General features: G+C 40.0%; 1 protein-coding gene across 1 annotated transcript in view; it reads right to left on the bottom strand.

Moving 5' to 3' along the window:
* The window catches only part of LOC135477090 (ubiquitin carboxyl-terminal hydrolase 32-like), a 55,376-nt gene that overhangs the window by 11,221 nt on the left and 18,234 nt on the right, over positions 1-25,921 (bottom strand). The window contains exons 4-25 of the mRNA XM_064757244.1: positions 23,525-23,643; positions 22,843-23,002; positions 21,356-21,487; positions 20,636-20,743; positions 19,887-20,002; positions 19,200-19,274; positions 18,377-18,460; positions 17,572-17,633; positions 16,619-16,724; positions 15,837-16,232; positions 15,486-15,626; positions 14,876-15,026; positions 14,000-14,157; positions 13,583-13,664; positions 12,844-12,921; positions 12,412-12,550; positions 11,321-11,426; positions 10,234-10,337; positions 9,877-9,946; positions 9,247-9,421; positions 8,529-8,680; positions 230-404 (exon numbers count right to left, since the gene is read on the bottom strand). Of these exons, the coding sequence (XP_064613314.1) occupies positions 230-404; positions 8,529-8,680; positions 9,247-9,421; positions 9,877-9,946; positions 10,234-10,337; positions 11,321-11,426; positions 12,412-12,550; positions 12,844-12,921; positions 13,583-13,664; positions 14,000-14,157; positions 14,876-15,026; positions 15,486-15,626; positions 15,837-16,232; positions 16,619-16,724; positions 17,572-17,633; positions 18,377-18,460; positions 19,200-19,274; positions 19,887-20,002; positions 20,636-20,743; positions 21,356-21,487; positions 22,843-23,002; positions 23,525-23,643 (2,889 nt within the window). The remainder of the gene's footprint in view (positions 1-229; positions 405-8,528; positions 8,681-9,246; positions 9,422-9,876; positions 9,947-10,233; positions 10,338-11,320; positions 11,427-12,411; positions 12,551-12,843; positions 12,922-13,582; positions 13,665-13,999; positions 14,158-14,875; positions 15,027-15,485; positions 15,627-15,836; positions 16,233-16,618; positions 16,725-17,571; positions 17,634-18,376; positions 18,461-19,199; positions 19,275-19,886; positions 20,003-20,635; positions 20,744-21,355; positions 21,488-22,842; positions 23,003-23,524; positions 23,644-25,921) is intronic.

Raw genomic sequence — 25,921 nt, 5'->3', positions numbered from 1 at the left:
AGCAAGTCAATTTGACGTTTTATTGCTGAAACCTAAAATACACTATTAACATTAGTCAGTTAACTCTGAAAACTGAAAAAGACAGACACTGGTTTTCTTTTTTTTTCTACAACTTTCAACAAAGCCTAAGAAAGCTATATACCTAGCAATTTATATCTGGAACACTGTCCACAAACACGTAATGATTTTCATCAGTATAACAAAGATCAGGCAGTGTAAATGTACATACTGCAGCAGGTGTGTTTTCCCCTCTGAATCTCATTAAGCCCCACACTCTCTGCAACTGTCCCAGCCTTCTCTTCCTCCTCAGTCATGGGGTCAATGTCAGGGGGTGGGGGCAGCTCGTATGCATACAGAGTTCCCCCTAACAGAGTACGGATCTTCTGGTTGTCCTGGGGTAATGTCTGCAACATATAAATGGACAAAGTTAGGAGATTTAATGGTCAGACCATTTTTCTTTTCATTCTTTCCTCAACACTAAATGTCTGTAATGGGTAATTCTGGTACATGAAAAGGTAATACTTCATGTCACAGGGGGGCCTCCGTGGCTCAGTCGGTCAGCGCGCTAGCGCAGCGCAATAACCCTGGAGTCTCTCACCAATGTGGTCGCTTTGAGTTCAAGTCCAGCTCATGCTGGCTTCCTCTCCGGCCGTACATGGGAAGGTCTGCCAGCAATCTGCGGATGGTTGTGGGTTTCCCCCGGGCTGTGCCCGGTTTCCACCCACCATAATGCTGGCCCCCGTCATATAAGTGAAATATTCTTGAGTACGGCGTAAAACACCAATCAAATAAATAAATAAATAAATCATGTCACAGGTTTTGAAAAGTTTGTTACATGAAATGAAATATTTTTTATGTTCGCTCGTTTTTTTTCCTTTATTCATTTTACCCTCAGAAATCAAACTACATGTACATACTGTTCTAGGAAAACTGACTGTAAATCTTCAACCTTTTCAACCAGTAGAGCACCTTTTTCAGTGGAAATTATACATACAATTATGGTGAAAATGATGATAAAAATAATTCATAAAACCGTGCAAATTATTTCTGTACACCACATAGTTCTGTCAGAATGTTTCAAAATATTGGTTGCAGTGGTGATTGAAAAGGTTGAAGAATTGGGGTAAGCCTAGATACAGATGACATTCTTTCCTGAAACGTTGGAACGTGACCCTATATATCTGGAGCTTTATTATTGTGTTGCTCCTGTAAGTTACAGATTACAAGTGTACAACAGCATTCATATGATGTACCTGTAACAGCTGAGAACAATTCCGATAGGTATTAAGCTGCAGGTCACAAGCAGCATAGTAATCTTGATGTTCACCGATCTTCCCCCATTATACGTAATCAATACTTTGAAATTTATTTATTTATTTATTTATTTATTTGATTGGCGTTTTACGCCGTACTCAAGAATATTTCACTTATACGACGGCGGCCAGCATTATGGTGGGAGGAAACCGGGCACAGCCCGGGAGAAACCCACAACCATCTGCAGGTTGTTGGCAGACCTTCCCACGTACGGCCAGAGAGGAAGTCCAGGTGCTGGACTTGAACTCACAACGACCGCATTGGGTGTTTCTTGTTAAGATTTAGTCAGTGGACAAGTCTGTTTGGCAAGGGGCTTTTTAATATTGAATAGATTGGATTTTATGGAGATTAGAAAGTGTATTAAATACTTCAGCATGTGTCTAGCTTTAGCAAGTTGTGCCTGAGTTGGAGACTTAACACAAAAAGAAATGCTTTTTCTTCTTTTACAAGGAAGTATGAAAAAACATCAAAGCAGTTAGCTACACTGTACATGCCAAAAATTGAGCTATAAACATAAAATGGCCATAAAACTAGGAGTGTCTATCAACAAAATAACAAGGAAATATGAAACACCGGACGACCTTGAATATACCTCATGACCTTGAATGCTGCTGCCAGATGTAAAAAGAGCTGCACCATGGGTACTTTAATAAAGACTGCGTGTGTAATCAATAGATCCAAGTACAAACAGGAAACACTTGTCAGAATAGTCAACACAAAACCCAGCTCGTCATCAGCCTGGGAAAAACACAACAAAAGCTCAGGGCCTGCCATAAAACACCCCATAGTTTTACTGCTGGGAAGACAAACATGTCTGGTAGCCATAAAACAAACTGTCCTCTTTGGAATTAACCATTAATTCTAAATTACAGATTCTGTAAAGTGGAATGTCAACAAAAGTCCAACATGGAGAATATGATCACTTGAATAGTTTAAATAAATTCGCATATGAGACGTGATGTGCAGGAAATCCCTCTACAGTTCTGCGCCATATGGCGAATATCTGAGGCACCAGCCAACTTTAGCACAGACGTCATGAGATCGTGTGGAGGGGGTGGGCGGTGGGGACAATTGTCAGAACCACCAAGGAGCAATTAAGTCCTCAAAATGCAGCTCTCAGTGCTAGATCTAGATTTATTAGGCAACAAAAATATTTGCACTTTCATTAGAGGTACTATTTATGCTGTCACTTGTGACACAGTTCTTTTTTAGCCAATCGGGTGAGATGACAAACTGTCGGTAGGAAATCCATTTTCCGCCCATGACAGTGAGTCTCCCCAGAAGCTTTACAGGTGCCGTTACAATAAGTAAGAGAGAGTATAATACTTCCACAGCTATTCAGGTAAGTACAAAAATAAGTTTATGGGCCCTTCCTGGTTCAGATATGTAAAGTACTGGCTTGCTGTGACTATCAGGTCATTGATAATGCAATGAAGTTGCATGTTCGAATCCAGCTCTCCTCAATATTAGAGTATAAAGTACTGTAGAATGGCAGCACCAGGCTCTGTGAAGTGTATATGTGTTTTAAGGTAGTAAATTTAAGACATTTAATGGTTAATTTATTAACCATTATTTCTACATGTACAACAAAACTGTCAGCACTGCTACACATTTTCAGGAGTCACAATGAAATGAGTCAGTCCCTGCTGATGTATTGGGGTGTGGTGTTCCTGGCACGTATCAAAACAGTGTCTCTCCTGATGTATTTGGATATGGTATTATTTTCTGGCCCATATCAAAACAGTGTCTCTCCTGATGTACTGGGGTTTTCTGGCCTGTATGAAAACAGTGTCCCTCCTGATGTACTGGGATATGGCATTTTCTGGCCCATGTCAAACAGTCTTTCCTGATGTAATGGGGAGTGGTGTTTCTGGCCCATATAAAAACAGTGTCTCTCCTGATGTACTTGGGTGTGGTGTTTCTGGCACGTATCAAAACAGTGTCTCTCCTGATGTATTTGCATATGGTATTTTCTAGCCCATATCAAAACGGTGTATCTCCTGATGTACTGGGGTTTTCTGGCCTGTATGAAAACAGTGTCCCTCCTGATGTCATGGGATATGGTATTTTCTGGCCCATGTCAAAACAGTGTCTCTCCTGATGTACTGGGGTCTGGTGTTTCTGGCTCATATCAAAACAGTGTCTATCCTGATGTACTGGGATATGGTATTTTCTGGCCCACATCAAAACAGAGTCTTTCCTGATGTACTGGGGAGTGGTGTTTCTGGCCCATATCAAAACAGTGTCTCTCCTGATGTACTGGTGTGTGGTTTTTACTGGCCCATATCAAAACAGTGTCTCTCCTGATGTATTGGGGTGTGGTGTTTCTGGCCCACATCAAAACAGTGTCCCTCCTGATGTATTGGGATATGGTATTTTCTGGCCCATAACAAAACAGTGTCCCTCCTGATGTATTGGGGTGAGGTGTTTCTGGCCTAAATCAAAACACTGTCTCTCCTGATGTACTGGGGTGTGGAGTTTCTGGCCATATCAAAAAGAGTGGCTCTTCTGATGTACTGGGATGTGGTGTTTCTGGCCCACATCAAAGCACTGTCCCTCCTGATGTATTGGGGTATGGAGTTTCTGGCATATATCAAAACAGTGTCTCTCCTGATGGAGTGTGGTGTTTCCGGCCCATATCAAAACTGTCTTCTGATGTATTAAGATGTGGTGTCTTCTGATGTATTAAGATGTGGTGTCTTCTGATGTATTAAAATGTGGTGCTTTCTGATGTATTAAAATGTGGTGTCTTCTGGTGTATTAAGATAAGGTGCCTTCTGATGTATTAAAATGCAGTGCCTTCTGATGTATTAAGATGTGGTGCCTACTGGTGTATTAAGATGTGGTGCCTTCTGATGTATTAAGATGTGGTGCCTTCTGATGTATTCTGATGCTTCCCCTAACAATTTACATGTAACTGTACATGTACAATTTACTGTTGCAGGGTTTTACACTGGCAGGCTTTAAAGCACATTCACCAATATCAGCATAGGATGTCTTTTTACCCTGTGAATATTTCCTATGCCAACCCTGGCAACTACTGCAGGGATGGTGGCTGCGACTTCAACATGAACAGCGTCTACGACAGGCTTCGAGAGGATGACTTTCAGAACATACTAATCATCACCATTTTGCTTGGGATCCTGAGCTGTGTGGGTTCTCTTGGGAACCTCTGCGTCCTGATTGTGTTTTCACTGAGGTTCCAGCAAAGAACCTCGACCTACTTCATCCTCAGTCTGGCCACCATTGACTTCATCATCTGTGTGTTCGTCATCCCCGGACTCATCGTGAAGACCTGGTATCACCAGTTTTATTTTGATTGGCTGTGCAAGCTGTGGGAAATGTTCAGAATGTACTCTCTGCCCACCTCGGCATTCCTCCTTGTCGCCATTGCCAGCGACCGATACTTCCTGATCTGTATGGCTACAAACAAAATCATGACAAAGAGACGAGCAAAGCTTATCATTTTCACCATAGCAATCCTGGGTGTGGGGCTAAGTATCCCACCCTTACTGGCTGTTGGAGTGTATGAAATCGATGATGATGGCTCGCAGATGTACCGCGGAATCTGCATTGAGAACTACTGGCTGATAAGTGTCCAAGGGCTTCACAGCTACTGGATATTTGTCACCACGCTGTTCTGTATCATGATGCTGCTCATCGCTGTCCTCTACACAAAGATTTTCATGACCGTCTACAGACAGGACCACAGATGGCGACGACGAAATCAGCGCAACAAAGTTTTTCCTCCCAGCCAAAACAGGGGAGACACCACAGATCAAACTCAGACGGCTGAATTTCAGAAAACAGAGATGGATTCCGTTAGTTTTCCAGCAGGTACAAGGAGGCTGCAAACTAACGATACCTCTGTAACAGGAGTGCACGTAGATCGAGTGATTCACACAGACATTTCAAAGATCCCTTGTGCTGACATCCATGTCACAGGTGACAGAGCAGTGCACTTCACAGACAAGACAAAACCAAACCACACCAAAAGGAACAACTGGATGACTGACAAGAAGCAGTCTAGTACCAAGCTGTTTAAGTGCAACAACTCACGTGGTTTCCAACCGCAAAATATGGATGACACAATACAGAATGTAATACCAGATCCTACCAAAGACTACAAACAGCTGTTAGTGACAGCAAGCCAAGGCCTGCAGTCAAATGAAGATTTCAGAGCAGATAGTTCTGCTTCCAGCCAATGTGAAGAAAATGATCAGAACGTCACAAACAGGCCGTCTCCTTCGGGTAGCCTTCTGACTATGGGGCCTTCATCTTTACCAGAAACACCTCAATCAACCTCTGCAGCCAATGGGAAGATCAGCTCTCCATGTTTCCCAGCTGCCTTAACACCTGGTCTCACCTGTGACTCCTGTCACACCAGCCCTATCCTACCTTGTGTCGCAGACCAAGGCTCTACGGACTCTCCAACACGTCAAAGTGGATCTCTTTCAACTGGTCCCACAACTAAAACTACAATACCTACGGATGGCTTACAAAGTTCCATAAGGCAATCAGAAGACAGATGTCCTCAAAACCTGCAAAATGACCACAATGGTTACATGTTATCATATCATCAGTGCACCTGTCCCATTCAATTGTATGGATCTACAGAAAACAAGCTGCAAGTTCCCGAAGTCTCCTCTATGTCATGTTTCCGACTTGAATGGCATCTCAAAAACTCATGTTCAGTTTGCAATGACCTTGATGAGCAGAGGAGCTATTTGCCAGGCTCAATCATGTCCAATGAGTTGACGTGTTCATGCATTCCACCTAGGGTTTTTTTCAGACCTTACCGACAGGCAGGTTCTTCCACATCTTCAACACAAATCAGCGAAGACCCTTTGCCAAAGGCCTCTGTGAATGAACAGGGATACAACTGTGAAGCAATTACCACCTTATCTGTGGAGAATTTAACTGATCTATCTGATCGACGTGCTGGATTAGTGAAATACCCCGATACTGATCAGGGTACGCCTGAGCATGTGCAGGCTAAACCATCCCATGCTTCTGTTAGTCACAGTGCTACAAACAAACCAAATAGTGCCCGGTCCCCGTCCCAGCATAACGCTCACATCAAGATGGCTAGGGTTGTATTCATGGTGACTCTGGTCTATGTTGTGTCATTCTTACCCACGTTTCTCGTTTCTTATCAGGTCATTGAAAACGAAGCCATCTTTTACGTGTACTTTATCAACAATGCGGCAAATCCTATCATATATTCCTTCATGAACAGAAAGTTTCGTGCAGAGGTCAAAGGACTGTTGAAAGGATTCTTCTCCAAATTCAAAAATCACTGTTCGTGGAAAAATTAAATCTGTACACATTGGGAATGCTGAGAGTGTGAGGAAGTGGCCATGTTCACATGTTCTATATTGCTTAGTGTCGAGTCGAGTCATACCTATCTGCTCACATATATAAAAACATTTGTGTGTCCTTAATATGAGAAACCTTAATATGACAAATAATAAACAGGAGCCAAAAATGGCAAAGTTGTTTGTCTATAACAGCCAAATTACTTCCTTATTACCTTTTTATACCTGTTCACCTCATCATTCTTATCAACATTTAACTGTTTAACTGATTTAGGCATAAAATTGTTCTTCGATTAGCCAAACCATCGAGAATCACAACTGAAGCAAATTTCCTGGTTCAAACATTTATACTACATGTACTTTTATAGTGAGTGTTTCTGCCATTCTGGCATGAGAGGTGTACAAAATAAAGCCATGTTTCCATCAATTGCTGACTAAAACGAAACCAGGGACAGGTTTCCATCAAGTGCTGACTACAATGAAACCAGGGACAGGTTTCCATCAAGTGCTGACTAAAATAAAACCAGGCACATGTTTCCATCAAGTGCTGACCTAAAATGAAACCAGGAACATGTTTCTATCAAGTGCTGACCTAAAATGAAACCACAGACAGGTTTCCATCATGTGCTGACTAAAATGAAGCCAGGCGCATGTTTCCATCAAGTGCTGATTAAAATGAAACCAGGGACATGTTTAAATCAAGTGCTGACTAAAATGACACGAGGGAAATGTTTTCCATCAAGTGCTGACTAAAATGAAACCAGGGACATGTTTCCATCAAGTGCTGACTAAAATAAAACCAGGGACACGTTTCCATCAAGTGCTGACCTAAAATGAAACCAGGCACATGTTTCCATCAAGTGCTGACCTAAAATGAAACCAGGAACATGTTTCTATCAAGTGCTGAGTAAAATGAAACCACGGACAGGTTTCCATCATGTGCTGACTACAATGAAACCCGGGACAGGTTTCCATCAAGTACTGACTAAAATGAAACCATGGACATGTTTCCATCAAGTGCAGACTAAAATGTAACCAGGGACATGTTTCCATCAAGTTCTGATCTAAAATGAAACCAGGCACATGTTTCCATCAAGTGCTAACTAAAATGAAACCAGCGTCATGTTTCCAACAAGTGCTGATCTAAAATGAAACCAGGGACATGTTTCCATAAAGCGTTGACTAAAATGAAACCACAGAATTGTTTCCCTCAAGTGCTGACTAAAATGAAACCAGGCACATGTTTCCATCAAGTGCTGAGTAAAATGAAACCAGGCACATGTTTCCATCAAGTGCTGAATAAAATGACATGATGGACATGTTTTCCTCAAGTGCTGACTAAAATGAAACCAGGAACATGTTTCCATCAAGTTCTGATCTAAATGAAACCAGGGACATGTTTCCATCAAGTGCTGATCTAAAATGAAACCAGGGACATGTTTCCATCAAGTGCTGATCTAAAATGAAACCAGGGACATGTTTCCATCAAGTGCTGACTACAATGAAACCAAGGACATGTTTCCATCAAGTGCTGATCTAAAATGAAACCAGGGACATGTTTCCATCAAGTGCTGACTAAAATGAAACCAGGAACAGGTTTCCATCATGTGCTGATTAAATTTAACCAGAATTACACCAGAGTCATGGTTCAATGTGTTAAAAGAATTGGCCCACGCTGGCTGTACGTGGAAGGTATATCAGCAACCTGTAGACGGCCCTGTGCTTCCCTCTGGCTCTACCTGGATTCCCCTCACCACAATGCCAGCCGTCATCGTATAAGTTAAATATTCTTGAGTACAGTGTAAAACACCAATGAAATAAATAAATAATACATGTTTTCTCTGGATACAGTAACATTCATACTTCATTATCCATTCACCAGAAGCAGACACTGACCTTGACGATAGGTCCTAAGACCTCCACGAGGAGCAACTGATTGGCTGGAATGGCAGACAGACTGGAGAGCTCCTTCTTCAGGGTGCGATATTTCTCATCCATGTTTAACCTCATGCCGTACCGCAAGGGAACACTCCCATCTGACCTTATTACTGCGAACAACATAAACAAACTTAGCATTACATATAAAACATAAAACCTCAGAAAGAAGTTTATTAAGATGGAGATTTACAAGTTTACTATACATGTATTTAGCAGGTCTACATGGCCTAGTGGTTAGCAAGCCAGCGTCGGAAAATGAGCTGGAAGCCTCTCTCAATGCCAGCTTATGCTTCCTTCCTGTCCGGTCATACTTCAGAAGGTCTTCCAGCAACCTGCAGATGGTCATGGTTTTCCAATAAGCTCTGTCCGCTTTCCTCCCACCATAACCCCTTAAAACATAACGTAATATTGGTGTTGCCTAAAGATATATTTAAAATGTGACAGGACAATGCTATGTGACAGGACAATGCTGTGTGACAGGACAATGCTATGTGTGCTGCCCAAAGCAAAACAACATCCCATGCCATGTACATGATAAATCTTTCAACTCAAAGTTGTTGAATTGAAATTCGAACATAAAGTACGATTTCAGTGGTTAAGGGTCAGATGTAGTGGTCCCTTATTTTAACAGCTGAACCAATGATTGTACCTGAATGAACCTGATGAGCTAACTGACCTGTAATCTCCAGATGTATACAGCTGTCCATGGGCAGGGGGAGGGACAGGTAGTTGAAGGGGTCAAATCGCACGCTCACTGCCCCACACTCTTTACAGCTGACCTGAGACTTGAGCTGACCATGAAATAGGTCCACGATGATCGACTGGTTCCTCAGCAGGTGGTTGTCCCAGGCCTAACATCAACAACAACATGTACGACACATAACTTTTACATGTAGTGGACACCATTTAGGGCTTTAAAAAGACACATAACAAGTGTGGTTTATATTTCTTAATATTCAGTTTCAATGGCATTTGTCTTCTTGTAGAAAAGTACAATAAAGCATCGCAGTATTGTTCTTGAGGCTAAAAATGGTTTAAAATTACAGTCCTATAAAGGCTGCAGCAGTCAGCCCAGAAATAATGCAGCGTGCAGTCAAGCATGTAAAAATGCCAATGAAGACAGCTGTCTGAACTATTCTGTGGGTACAAGAGTGGGACTGGTAGAGCATTTAATTAATTGGTCTGTGATCAGAGTAAGCTTACTGTTTATGTCTCTGCCGAAGATATCGGACCAATAGTCCTTAGTTCCCACATAAACATAAATCTTTTAATATTTAATCACTTATAGGCTTTGTACAAGACCTACCTCCTTAGCGACTTCTGCGTCAGGTCTGCCATCACTGTCCTTCAGCTCTACATATGGCTTGTCATGAACTCTGTAAATGGATCAAAAGAATGCAGTCAAAACTGCTGTATTTATATAATTTTTTACGTGTATAAAGAAGAACTGGCTTCATGACAATATACATATAGGAATGCATTCAGTGATCTCCTTGCATATTTTAATGTTCTATATATCAAGACATTTTTGTACTTTACAAATTAGAAAAGAGCTTAACACAGATGCATGATGGTCTCTCATATGTTGAGTGTTCAAAAACTGATCATCTGTCTATTGCATAAGAAAAAGCTGTAGAAGACGGGAGATAGCTGTGGCAGTCACCTGTTGAGATCTTCATGCAAGCCATCCAGCAGGAAGCTGAGAAGCTCCTGTGAGTCATGTTGCTGGAAGCCATTGAAACGTGGAGCGTACTTCCCTATGGTCCACTGAAAACAACAACAGCCAGTTTCATTTTCTCCAATATACTGTATCAATGAAACAAAAGTCTGTGCACATGTATACCAGTACAGAATTCTTAAAAGTAAAAAGTTATCCACTGTACAGACTCAAAAACCTCTTCAGTACCCGTATACAGATTCAAAATCCTGTTTCTTCAAAATTTTTGAACAAAATAGTAGACAGACCCTTCTTGTAAAACCAACTCACCATCAACTGACTGTGATATTGTGTGATGTGTGGTAAAGCCAAGGTCAGTACTTCACACGTTCACTAGTCACGATATATCTGTGATATTACTGATGTAGAGTTCAGTAATGATTCAATCACATAAATACCTTACCAGTGTATTTATTTATCTTTTTGATTAGTGTGTTATGCCGTACTCAAGAATATTTTACTTATACGACGGCGGCCAGCATTACGGTGAGGGGGGTGGGGTCGTGGTGGGATGCAGAGCCGTCAAGAAACCCATGACCATCCACAGATGGCTGGCAGATACCAGTATATGGCAACACCACACTAACATGTATGTCCATGTCTACCGGTGAAATTATATTTACATGTATACTCACATTCAAACACAAACATATAAATATAACGCTGTACTCAAGAATATTTCACTTATATGACGGCTGCAAATGTCATGATGAGAGAAAAATCAGGCACAGCCCTGGGGGAAACCCACAAAAATCTACAGGTTACTGGGATCCTTTCCCACATATGACCAGAGAGGGAGCCAGCATCAACTGGACTTGAACTCACAGCAGCTGGACTGTCGCAAGGTTCCCGGGTCATTCTACTGCTCTGGAATGAGAATCCCCTCGGCCACGGAGGAAACCCAAATACAAACATAACCAAATTTATTGCAAAGCACAGTTTGCACTCCCTCTGAGCTTCAGAGCGGTCAACACACCTCAGGTCATATTGTTACAGAAGACCATATTTATTGAAGGACCAGGTCAGTACTCACTCTGAGCTTGAGAGGAGCTATAGTCTTGGTGGTTCCACTCCAGATGTCCTTGACCAGGTCACCATACCTCTGAGCTATGTGACCCTTCATGCCCAATGGATTGGTTCTGAAATTCCACAGATGAAACGTATAAGTACCACAATGAACAGCATGCAATAAATGCACATTTTCAATGTTTCAATGTACACATGTTAAATGCGACAACACCACACCATTTTGAGCCCCTCAACACCACTGGCAACTAATACTTGCAATTAATATCACTGCATTTTCTTTTCACATAACTGTGTTTAAACCGGAGTGCTAGCGAGCATGTAAATTTGCTACTATTTAATCAATTACATATAAACCAGTTAGAATAAAACCCAAACTGAGGTAAACTGACATGAGGCACTATTTCCCCGGTTATGTGTGACTAGTCGTTGCTCCCCTACTCCATGACACCAAAGTGCTGCCACCACTCAGCCTTCTTGGGTTCATATGGGCAATTTAAGGGTATCTAAATTTTTCCCTGTTAAAGTCATTTATCCCCAGGATAATCAAGCTAAGATAAGTTCTTGCTTGTTTGTTTGCATCTTTAAATTAGATGGGTCATTGAATTTATTGAGTATCTGGCACAGAACGGTGGTTTACATGTACTTCTGCCATTCCTAGTTCCTCCACCTGTGAAGACAATCACACTTTGTAGTAAGACTTATCTGGCTATGTGACACCTAGGTGGAGCTCTTCCCATCTAGATTTCCAGTAGCTAGCTTACTGGCTTCAACAGTAGGGCTTGTTACCCTAAGTCATGGGTTCAAATCGCACCCAAGGCAATACGTTTACTGTAAATTTTCATCCTTTTCAGACACTAAACCACTTTTACATTGGTATGAATGCGTAAAATTATTGAAAACTGATTTGCTTGTGTCATTAAAGATACAAGCTTCATGAAACCGTGCAACTTACTTATCTCCCTCAGATAGATTGAAAATATTGCCTAGCCAGTTGAAAAATTAGGGTACTTGTCTTCAGGTATTAGTATCTAAACAGTGTCACCCTACGGGGCCCTCGTTAAATGTTACTGTTATGGTAACAACACTATGACTGACCTGTTCAGCTCGTAGAGGTGAAGCCCCCCTGTAAAGTACTGCGTGAGAGGCCATGTGTTTGACACACACTGGACAGCCGCATTCATAAAACACGTGTTTCCTAAGTTACTCAAGCCTGTGGCACCTTTGTCTGTCGGAGCTGAAAAAGAACACATCATTACTCGTTAAATGTCCCCTCATTTTACAGCTGCAAAAATTTGTTATACATGTACAGTAGGGTCACATGGAATTGAAAACATCACTTTAAAATGTTTCAAAAGTTGAAATTTATCAATATATCCATGCTTTCAGTTTTAAGAGAATCAAATATCTGGAATTCTAGATACTAAACAAACCATCTGTTACACTTTTTTTACCAGGTATATATAATCACTGGTTAATCATGCATGAAGAAAATTCCACACCACCGGAAAACTTCAAGATTTTACATACTTTGATCTTTCTTGTTTAAATTTTTGTTTTTCGCCAACTGTGACATCTCTTCAGGCCAAGTGAGATCTTTGTTCCGAACTGAAACAAGTAGAAATCAATCATATATTCTTCAAAGCTCATACATTTTAACAAAAAAAAACAAAAGGTAAAACTATATGTAATGTTCATTTATTTAATTGCTTGGTGATTATGGTCAAAATGTAAACTTTTTCACCTACTCTAAATGACCATAAATTTGGTTCATAACTTGCTTTTTTTTCCTGATTTTGAGACTTTTTGTTTTAAGAAAGGTTTGCTTGAAACATGGGATAATATTCTACTGGAAAATTGAAGATTTCAACACCAACAATAATAATTTGTGACATTTATTTTCCTCTAAAAATGCACTTTTGTGGGTGAAATTTTAAGTCATTTAGGGTATATTTTGGCAATCAGGCTTATGGGTGGAGAGAACAAACGCAAGCAGAGTACAGTATTTCACCTAAAGATTGGCATTTTTCGAGTGACACATTTTGCTTGATTCTGATTGATTTATTCACCTTATGGGGTCACTTAAGAGTCTTTTGTAGAGTTTGATTAATTTCTCATCAGAAAAACTTGACTTCTGAAAGTGTACTTTTACACACTGAGCTTAGGTGAAACAAAGTAAACTACTGCCTTCAGCCTGGTCCCTGAATAGGGCATATGGGTGAGGGACAGAACAGCCTTGTAACCAGTGAAGGCTCCCACTCGGTTTTACCCTCTATTATGAGTTGTGTGTTCTCCTCTATTCCTACATCCTCCACTGTTAGCCCTTCATCATCCAACAATGTCATATTATGCTGGAACAGAACAAAACAAAACTTTTATTTATTTACTGATTGATTTATTTGGTGTTTTACACCATAAATATTTCATTTATATTACTGCAGCCAGCATTATGGTCAGAAGAAACACCATGTACAGGTTTTTAACCTGACTGTGCTGATGCATGTTGAGATATCTTTAATATCTAAATGAAACTGATTATAAGCACAGGTAGCTAGGGGATATACAAACACGTTGCTCTATATACTACATATGTATGAGTACATGTAGTTCAAAAGGCCATTCAGATATCAAGAATTTATCTCATTATGCCACACCACCGATCACAACCATTTGTAGCATCCCTTACCTCATCTTTAAATTTCCACAAGCGAATATCCTCTCGGCAGAACCGCAACCGAGAACACAGGAAGTCATAGATTTGTTGCAACGTGTGACGTCGACTGAATGCAGCAGTGTAAGCTAAGTAGCGCCGAGGGGTGCTGGACGAGACAAAGTTGGGACCATCTGAAACAGACAAGAACAGGTGAGACGAATCAAACAGGCGATATAGGTGTGGCATTTGCTTCACGCATGTTCGAGTAACAACAAACACACTCACTCGATTTCTGATCATCCCAGCATCTGCCAGCAAAGCATCCACATTTAAGAACTTGTATTGTTTTTTCAAAACAAATCTTTTGACCTTTATAAATAGAAAAGTTGAAAAATTGCGCGCACTGGATACAACTGGCCATTAATATTCAACTTAACACATTGAACAGGCTATACTCATAGCCTGAGAATTTCTTGGCTGCAGCCAACTGTTTCTTTTTGCACCAGTCCTTACTCGTATCCCATCTAATGTTTGTATGCCAGGAGTGTCATGTCGTACTGAACAATATTTCATATACTGTGTCTTCTTGTGGCAGGGCAAGTCCATGCCACCAACCCAGTTACATTATACTGACGCCGAACCAACCAGTCCTGTTTTCTGGCTCTTACCTTCAAGTACTAAGCACCAAATGAGGCAACATCTATTTTTAAAGTCTTTGATGTGACCTGAGTTTTGGACACTCTAACCATTAGGCCACCGAAATTCACGAGAGATTATCAGGGTTAGCCCTTTGCTGACTGGTACACACTAATATTGATGAGGGAGGTCAGTGAATATGGTGACTGCTCAAATAAAACCTTATTTTGATCCAAGAGCGAATGGTTAAATAACACCTCCTGGGAAACTTACTGAAGGAGATGCCTCCTATTCCGGCCATCATACCAGTGAATGTGGTGGCAGGGGCTGGCCGCTGGACTGGAGCCTGGTGTCGCAGCAGACGCACATTGATTGGATACAGTTCTAACTCTGGGGGACAGTCACCACTGCCAGGGGAGATAACCTATAATCAAACCACACCGTTAGGATCATATTAATTTCTAGCAGTCAGTGTAAACAGCACGGCTCTAGTTTGTGTGGTATTCATTCCACAGTTAAGGGAAGTTTGCATTATTAGAGAAACATTTCTGATATTCTTGCCTAGTTTGCATCTTTTCCATTCCAACTTCCTAATTTTTCAAATTCATAAATACAATTTTTTGAATACATCACGAAAGTGAGAAATCGAACGGATGAACGGTCATGGAGAAAAGCGACTGACACACAGAATTTCTTCCTTTATAGTTAGATTAGGATTTACAACTGTCAAAACATCTGTGCATCATCTTAATTTATAGTTTAACTGATTCCACATATTTAAATGATTACCACATACCAGTGATTTCCAGTTTTAAATATTTTCAAAGTTAACAATGCATACTGTTCTATATTTCAATGGACAGTGAGAGAGAAGCAGGCTTACATTCCTAGGTAGAGCTGGAGATCCACCATACCAGCCAGACAATGCTCTCCACACTGGCTCTGGGACTAATTCAAAGTCACGACCACTGGCCAGAGTTGTGTCTCTTTTCAGTTTCCCACCTTCATTTGTTAATGTAGGTTGCTGCAAGGTAGAATAAAAAAAATATGAAACCTTCAAAATATTACACGTGTATGTGTGATTTATGGTTTTTTGAATTCGGAGAGAAAATTTATTTATTTTTCTTAAATTCCTCTGAATTTCTTGCTAAGAAATATGCTTCTTTTCCCTTAGGATTCTGGAAGACTTGTGTATTACATTGCTAGGTAGGAGGCAAGCACAAAGTCAGCTTACCTTCTGACTACTCTGCACAATCAGTGGAGTGTTATCAATAGCTCCTGGTTTCTGAGGTACAGATGAGGTAAGAGTTTTCTTCTTCATCTTCGGTGAGGGGCTGGGGCTATGAGGTGAGTAACCCACCAGTCCGTCCGTATGTCCGGCCGTTAAACTGTTCCTCATCGTGCTGCCTGATGAACTACTATTAAAGTTTCTATCCTGATTGACAGGTGTGCCCGCCAATCGGCTTTCGCCAGTGGGAGTTACTTTTGTGACCACAACAAAGGCGTCGTCCTCCGTAGGGACTGGTTGTGCCCCTTTGACCTTGGCAATCTTTGCTCTGCTGGGGGACTGGTTAAGACCTTTAGCAGCGTCTTCTCCCAAGGCTATGTGGCCGTTAACTACAACTTCCACCTGATCAGAGAGATCAAAGGAAAAGATTGATAAGTGCAATTACCAACTGATTTTGGGATTAAGAGGACAGAAAGCAGGAAACAATATGGGACAACTTTCACAAACCAAACACACCCGAACAAAGGGTGATAACCCAATCAACAGACACACTGATTGCAGAATACGGGGGAATACACTCCCTAACATGATAGTTGCTGCGCAATGAAAATGAGAGAATTTTGTCTAATGCCGCATAAAATAAAAAACAAGTTTGCAGAACTGTTCCCCTCCCCTCGTGACATTATAACATTTTAACATCTCTAACATGAAACAGTGCAAGCATGGTGAACTTATACCCCCACTGTGTCTGTAAACAGCTGTAGATATAAAGCAGAGATGTAACTCACATCATGATTGACATAATCTCTCCAGGCATTCCACCACTGTATGGCTACCAGGTACCAGGCCTGGCCCACCTGTAAGGGTTTACGGGATTCCCGATCCAACCAGCCCCTGCACAAGACGAGACACGCAATACTTTAATGCCTGGTGACAACTCGTCAATGCAATAGGCAAGGTAACCATATTCCATCATAATAATAATAACAATAATAACAACCTTTATTTACTTAGGGTTATACACACCCTTCCTATGACTATGACTCTCTCACTCACACATTTACCCCTCTCCCTGATAATACATCAATAGTTCTCTTTCTACATATAAGCAGTTTCTATACAAATTGTAAAAAAAGTACAAGTATGTATGTGTGTCATGATACATAAGAACATTCTATGAAAGAGCAAGATTTTATTTCAATCATCTGACACTTGTCAAGTCTGGCAGAAAAAAACAGGCTTGTGAACAGCAAGTAGTGTCTTCTATAGAATCATAGAACACAATATCCCTGTTGGGTATTTTATAATTTACCTCTTTTATCCTTCACAATACAATCTTTGATGCTGTACATTAGACATGTATAACGGTGATATTGGGGTGAGTGGTTTCTACTATGATCCTATAGACAACGAAGGCAGGAAGGTAATGAGTTCCACTACTATGAGATACACATCTGCCTACATGTACACGTGCATCTGCTGTAGATGCAAGGATATGTGCATCAAAAGGGCTATCACAGTCTGAGTAGTCTCTACCGTGACCTTGAACCATTTAGTCAAGTGTTAGGTACACAGGCTTTCTGCATGTACCACAACACAAAGTCTCTACCATGACCTTAAAAGATTTAGCCAAGAAGCATATTCTACGATGATACATTGTACCGTGCTTTACTTTAATAATTTTGATTTCCCAGGTCTCAATTTTTGGTCTTGACACCTTTGACAGTATTGTATTACTCACTGCACAATTTTTCTCTCCTCATCTTTGGTTTGTGGGCGTAAGCCCAGCACTATATGACATATCTGTGGAGTAAAGGCAGAAAAATGTGATCAATGCAACAACGTGAGTGGCCTCCATTATTAAAACACCTACTGAGGAATGGTGGAGAATTCTGATGGTCATAGCTGACCCTAAGTCATCACAAAAAATTTGATTCATTTTCAGAAAGTATATACAAGTATCAAAGCAAACAAAAACATAGCATTCTTACATAAAAATAAATGAAATGAAATGCCCAACATTCTGGAATACTACAAATATCCATGGACGTATTGCCACTTTTAAAGACAACCAGAGAAGTTCATAAAATTTACATACATGCATGCTCTACACGTACATCACTATTCTTTGAACCACTGAAGATGGACCATGAAGAAAATGCACGGATATACCCTAATTCCTCAACCTTCTCGCATATGAAAGAGCAACTTTCAGTGCAATTTATGCACATTTTTAATTTGATTTTGGAGACAAAACTACATTGGTTCACTAAATCACAAAAAGTATAATTTATCAGTCAACACAGAATAATGTCTTCAGGATACATCTGAATAAACACCTTGCAAACATCTGAAAAGGTTGAAGAACTACAGTATTTACCCCACAAACTTTCCACACAACAGGTAAAACATCACCTATAGATTATTTCTGAGGTAATTTATTTCTCGTGAGTGTCGTCTCGCTATGGCTGAAAATATTCTCAATATCACATTAAGTCTCAAAAATTCACTCAACTATTTGTTCTCTCAGGCTTGATGGTGCATACCTGACTTAGAAGGTTAAGGAAGTCCTCAGAGAGTGTGTTATTCACTGTCCATACCAAATACTCCTCCATGGTGATGCAGCCATCCTGATACAGACAGGAAATATTAAAATACAGAATAAAGGGAGATAGCTATTTATTTATATGTTTCATTGGTGTTTCGTGCTGTGAAAATATTTCACTTTAATATATGACTGTGGCCAGTATTATTGTGGAAGGGAACTGAGCAGGAGTAGTATGACTGTGGCCAGCATTATGGTGGAAGGGAACTGAGCAGGAGCCATATGACTGTGGCCAGCATAATGGTGGAAGGGAACTGAGCAGGAGCCATATGACTGTGGCCAGCATTATGGTGGAAGGGAACTGAGCAGGAGTCATATGACTGTGGCCAGCATTATGGTTGAAGGGAACTGAGCAGGAGTCGTATGACTGTGGCCAGCATTATGGTGGAAGGGAACTGAGCAGGAGTCATATGATTGCGGCCAGCATTATGGTGGAAGGGAACAAGCCTTTAATTGAATTGCCTTGATAGCAATTCTCCTCCTAACACAGAAGACTTCAGGGCTAGTTCTTAGGCAAAATGGTGTTGCCCATGGGGGATTTTGGCACTGACTTTATTTACAATTTATCAACTTGAGGTACATAACAGAATTTTTTTATGGCATGCACCTGCAAGGAAATGCACACTCTTTCCAATGGTATTTGATTGATATTTAAATTTTCTTCTCCTTCAAGTTACATCTGGCCTAATTTATATGGTGCCAATTAACAACATCCCCGTCACATTACACATGGATGTATTGTCTGTCCATCTGTGAACACATACCTTGTCTGAATCATGCGAGGAGAGAATCTCATTAGTAACAGTTTCTGCGTCTAACTTGTGGAAGATGTCACTTTCCTGGAAGAGACAGACAAACACACCTTAAAGTCGTGTAAGGAATAAAATTGTTCTCTAGAACAATTATAAAGGTCACGGCAAAAATACAAGCCCCTCCCCCCCCCCCTCATTTTTATCAGTTTATTTATCAAACATACTTCAGTCAAAAAATTTCACTATATATAGGATGATGATCAATCAGAGGGGTTGTGGAAATAGAACAAAAAAATGGGGTGCAGAAGGGAGGATAAGACATAAACATTCCCTAAATGCCTATAAACCAAGGATGAGCGATTGTACTGTACATGTAGCTTAAAACACAAAACCTTATCAGCCACAGCCGGTCAAATAGTTATGCAGACAATTTCCATGACCCACTCAACCAGTGATGAATGTGAAGTAGAAGAAACCTTTTAGCCCTAAGATCACAAAGGTGTCTGACAAACTTTATAGTCTTAAATTGAGATATTATTCATGAACTTTCAGGCTTGAATATGTTTTGCCATGAAAGTCTAAGAAAACTCTCAGTATTAAAATAAGTCATAAATTTGGCACAGTAAACTGGTTCGAAGCTAAGATCAAACCTGAAACCTGAAAGTTATGTGATCCCGCAGCCTGACCATGCTGGCTTACCAGTTCCTGAGGGGGTTTGTTCTCTTTCCGTACCAACATGAGACTCTCCAACATGCACTTCAGCTCACTGTGATCCAACTTCCCGTCATGGTTAGAGTCAAATACTTTGAAACAGACTGCAATGAGAAGCAAGAAACCACCAACACATTAGTCAGTAGAATTCTATACTTTCTTCACAATACAAGGCATCAAGATCCAAAAGGGCGTTTATTCTTTTTAGGCCACACCAGTTTTAATTTTTGTTTTATAAGCAAACGAAATCTTCTGTCAATGCCAGAGGAGAAGATATAAAAAAGTAAATAAAACTGGAATAACATGTATTATCTTAAAAATGTGGACCATCTTTGGTAATTTTTCCTGACCATGACATGCTTACAAGATCTGAAGCATAAAACCTTGGGAAGCATAAAAATCATAAAAACGTCAAAATAAAAAGGAAGATTTTCATTTTTTGACATTTTAGTGTTGTCTCACCCGTGAAAGCTAAAATAACTGCCTATTCTGGCAGCTTAATTGACTCCTTTCTTGTTCTCACAAAGACACTCAACTTGGCAATTTTAACACAACAAGAAAACTCATACAACAAACTTCTTTGAGAATGGGTGAAAAATTCGTGGCAGTCTGTAGTTTGAAAACGGAGAGTTGTAAGGTTCAGCCCTCGCGCTCTCACTGCCCAAGGAGCTGGAAACCTGGCCACCCATGTCATCTGGATCATGCACAGCTGCTGATAACAAAGACATTTCCCTCACACTTTTGCCTTTCTGTGACAGGGCCACGACAGCAGGCTGATATCCCACAAGCCATTTCTTTGAAGTCAATATGGTTGTCTCGGTTCTCATCAAAGGCGGCAAATAAACCTGAAACAGAATGATAAGCATGTGGTAATACAAATAACATCTGAAACAGATTAACAAAAGAATATAATATAATAACTACATTTTTCAAAGGTGCTAAAGCATGGTCCACATATCACTGATCTTTGCTGAAGCACTACACATCAAAGAAAAACTGACAATTACACTACATATATAGAGCATTAACACCTAATCAACACTCCTCAAAGTCACAAATTGGCCGTTTTTAATCCAAGTAATCATTGTGCGCAATTTGCAACTTTGTTGTTATTTAGTCTGTGCAATCTGCAGACAAGGAGTGGCCATCAATTTAATTCTGTTCCAAATAAAAATTTGACCCTTTGCATATTGGCTGAGGGCTAGCCTAGAAAGACTTGGCAAATTTCATGACAATGACAGAATGGCTTTCTAACTGAAACGTCACCACATATGTAAATAAATCCATGTATCCACATGCACCTACATGTAGGTCTCGTAGCTCCAAGAGCTATTTTAAAACAACCAACCACACCAGACCACACTCGGTCTGTCAAATTCCTATGGTCGAGCCTTATGCCTTTGTACACAATAGCAGCCAATCCAAACCTACACACGTTCACATCTTCAGATAGTTACCTTCAGACAGCACCTCTGGCACAGGTGGGCAGATCAATGGTTTGAAAGTCTCAAAGTCAAACCTGCCTGAGCGTGACTGCGCCTTTAGCACCCAGTACCTCTTCTCCAGCTCGTTGATATCTGTCTCCTCCACTGGTCAAACCAAATACAACATATTCATTTAACTCTGATGCTTTTGAATACACAGAAAAAGAAACCTCAGCTAACACATTTATGGTCTGGAGTGAAGCCGGTATATACTTGTTCAAACCAGTGAACAGAAAGTACTGTATTTCACCTACAGGTTAGCATTCCTCAAATGACACCCTTTGTTTGATCCTGATCAATACGTCCACCTTATAGAGACACATAAAACTACTTTTTGATGTTTGATTAAATTGCTTCAGTGAGCAACAAAGTATTATACTAAGGCATTTATGTGCTTCTGAAAGAGAATATTTAAAAAATATCAAAAAATGTACTTCTTAAATTATTTATTTAATCATTTACTTGATTGGTGTTTTATGCCCTAATAAAGAATTTATCACTTATAAGCTGGTGGCCAGCATTATGGTGGGAGGAAACTGGCAGAGCCTTGGAGAAACCCAAGACAATCCTCATTATGTATTTATTTGACTGGTGCTTTACATGTACTCAAGAATATTTTGCCTGTATGATGGCAGCCAGCATTATGGTGGAGGGAAGCCGGACTGAACCGGGAAACCCAAGATCTGGGCTTGAACTCACGGCGACTGCATTGCTGAGAGGCTACTGGGTCATAGTGCTGCGCTGGGTCATTGTGCTGCGCTGGCACGTTAACTGCCTTAGCTACAGAGCCCCCCTTCCCATTATGTAGGCTCACTACATGAATGTGTTCACGCTGTACAGTAGTGAATTAATGAAGCCTCTCTGTCTGAACTGGAGTATACCCTGACTACAGAACACAGATGAACTATCCTTAATCCTCATCAAATTCCACAAGTGAAATATAAAAGATGTGATTTAAAACCAATAATTCCTAAGATTTTGATAACTAATATGTATTGTTCAGGTACAGTGTATATGAACTTCAAACACTTCTCTGATATGCCAAAACATACTCTATGTCTCCGGTCAACTTGAAATGGGGTTCTACAGCCATCCACAAAGGGAAGTAAATCTTGTAACTTACAAAGCAGCAATGCCCTCACCTACAAGAATAAGACTGCCGCCTATAACCACTTGCTGTGTGTTGATATAGAAATCACTGCTATTGTTATTTATATAGGTTGCATGTGCTGTTGTTTCATGAGTTGTAAGATTTGCTTCCCTTTGCATAGGGCAAGAGAAGCCACATTTGTTTGGGATTTAGTGTAGGTAACTAAAACTTACTCATCAACCATCTAAAATCTCTGCTGCTATACCAGGTATACTTCAAAAAAATGTTACAGTGTAGTTTCTAGCCAGGCTTTCACTTTACACTAAACTTGACTCTGAGCTATGTTAAGTGCTTGAAGAGTGCTGCTCACAGTGTGTCACGCCGGCCAGGGTCTGGTAAAAGGTGGGCGTCTCTGTCTCGTTGGATAGGGACAGACTGGAAGGTTCTGCCAACAGCCATTTAGAGACAATCGTGGCCTCCGAATGGCGTAACACCCATGCCTTAAAATGTTCATAGTCCACCTGATCATTCTGAAAAGCAAATGGAATAAATTAGATTTGGTAGAAAAGCTCACCTGTAGGAGATAACTGAATAAAACAACGTTATGAGTTTTATAATTTACAGTACTGTAATTAACATGCAGATGGTGCATCAACTATGGAACACTCCTCTTGTATGATTCTGCTCTACATGTACATGTGTGCAAAACCTGACCTCATTACATGCTGTACTTTTTAATGTACCACCCTGAACATTTACTTTAACATTTCTTTCCCTCTGTATGGAGGCTGACGCTCAGAGTATGACAGACATGTCAGCTACATGTGCACCTGTACGAGCTAACAAAATGACACGCAAACAGATGAGCATATATGTACCAACAGACCAACGCAATCTGATAACCAATCTGTAAATAGTGTCCATTTTTCACCCCAATATGGCTGCAATGTGGGCATTTAACTATGATCTTTCATTCAAAGCTGAACACTGGATATCACTAAAGTTAAACCTACACATTCAAACAGTGTAGTACACATGTATAAATATCTGACCTCTCTAAAAAGGGCTGACAGGGCATGGGACACCTGACCCTCCGTCTCCAGCACCCGCCGGTCCATCTCCTCCTTCTGAACATAGCTGTATGTGTCGTCAGCATACATCCCAAATATAACTGCAGCACAAAACAGTAGAGACATCAACATCAACTGTTTCCTCTGATTCTACCCACCCAAAAACTGACTGCATAAGGCATTAAACCACTACCAAATAAAATTATCAAGTGCCATGTTGAGCTTTAATTAAATTACAAAATATATGTTCATATCAAAGGAAGTTTTCAAAGAATACATGTAATTCCAAAATACGGTCAGTTCTAGCTTTGTAACCAAACAAATCTCATCACAGTGCAGAAGCATACATACATGTACATATTTATGTATGCAATGGTGCAAAGGAAATAGTTATATAGTGCATCTCTTGCCATGTCTAATGCCATATATGTGTACGTTGACAAATACAGCAGCAAAGACACATCGCAAAGTTATCTCTTTTGATATGCTTGCACAATCTGGAAACTTGCATCTTACATGTACATGTTACTATAGCTTGATCAATGTTATGACGTACAGGAACGTTTATTAAAGTCAAATGTGGGAAAGGTTTGCCAGCAACCTGCAGATGGTTGTGGGTTTCTCTTGGGCTCTGCTCGGCTTCCTCCAGCCATAAAGTGAAATATTCTTCAGTATGGCATAAAACACCAAACAAATTAACAAATAAATAAATAAATAAAGCCAAATGATTTGAAGAATCAAGGTAGCAGTAATGCTATAAACCACTCAAAAGCAGATGGCCTCTCCAGAGCTGAAAATCTAGAATGTGTCAGTTCAGATGACCAAAGATGAAATACAGCGCCTGGCGTTTGGTTTGCTACACAAATCTGGGTTTAGTGAAACAAAACAAAATTCTTTAACCAGTAACTTACATGTAACTCTGAAATATATTGACAATGGCGGTACAGCAAAATCAATAAATCAAACAAATACACTAACATGAATTTCAGAAAAATATTAATCAAATGTAAATTGGCAAAGGCTCATTTCCACATACTTTGTTTTAAAAACAAATGACATGTACAATAAAACTCCAAGGCCCTATATTGTAAAGAGAATGATAACCATATTGACGCGCTTTACACGTGGGTGTATCACTACTGGAATGCTAGGATATTTATTTCTGGATGTAAGGTCAATGAAAATCAATAAAATGTTGGAAATGTTGATGTAAATATAGGCTCCCATCCTCCCACAGCATAACACCAGGACACATGCCACAAATCAGACAATGAAATTGGTTACTTCAATACAACAATTTTACCACTTCATTATTGTGTCTTCACAAATTCAAAAGAAAATTCTACATGTACACATCCCTCAAAGAGTCCTTGAAATATTCCTGGCTATGATGTAAAACATCAATCAAATAAATAAATAGAATTATTCAACATGACCACAAATTTAGTCCGTGACTAACTGGCCTATACTTCCTAATTCTGAGAGCTCTATAGATTGTAGAAAGGTCTTTTGAGGTTTGCTTGGAACATACATGTAGGGTGACATTCTACTCGAAAACTGTATGCTTCAGCACCCAAAATAATATTTTGTGACAATTATTGCCTCTAAAAATGCACTTTTGTGGGCGAAATTTTAGGTTTTTTTTAGGGTAAATGTGCATACATGTAAAGATGTGACTGTGTCCACTGACTGATTTTATTATCTTCATGTAACTATCCCTCTTGAAATTCTTCATCAAGAGTAACATAACTAGAACTTCAGCTTGAGGCTATCTGCAGTCAAATGACAATTGGTCCCATATAACCTGACCAACAACCATGCATGCACATTCACATGTTTCAAACATCAACGAAATCTGTCCTCAAACATGAACTACTGAAACCAGAAGCTATCAAGGTAAATATTTATTTATATACACGTACAGTGTATTTGATCAGTGTTTCAAGCTATATTCAATAATATTTCAGCTATGTGACCGCATTCAGCGTTATAGTGGGAGGAATTCCTCAAAGTTTTCGCATATGAAACAGCAACTTTCAGTATAATTTGTGCACATTTTTAATTTTGATTGCTGAGCCCAAACTACATTGTTTGGATTAGCCAATTTCAGGTCTTCACAAAAAGTTATAATTTTATCTAATATTAGTCTACAATGAATATTACCTTCAGAATATGCTTGAATGAACGTCTTGCAAACGTGCGAAAAGGTTCAAGAATTACAGTAACTGCATTTATAGTAAGTGTCTCCACAAATCTGTATATTTTATATTACTTTGATCTTACTGTGGATGCCCTACATGTACATGTAAGTGTCAAGGTTGAGGAAAACAAGCCAAACATGTACACGTACGTGCCCACAGTTAGGTTAATGAGGACCAG

Source organism: Liolophura sinensis, chromosome 10 (genome assembly GCF_032854445.1).
Source record: "Liolophura sinensis isolate JHLJ2023 chromosome 10, CUHK_Ljap_v2, whole genome shotgun sequence".
NCBI classification, from domain to species: Eukaryota; Metazoa; Mollusca; class Polyplacophora; order Chitonida; family Chitonidae; genus Liolophura; species Liolophura sinensis.
This window is presented reverse-complemented; position numbering and strand designations above follow the sequence as displayed.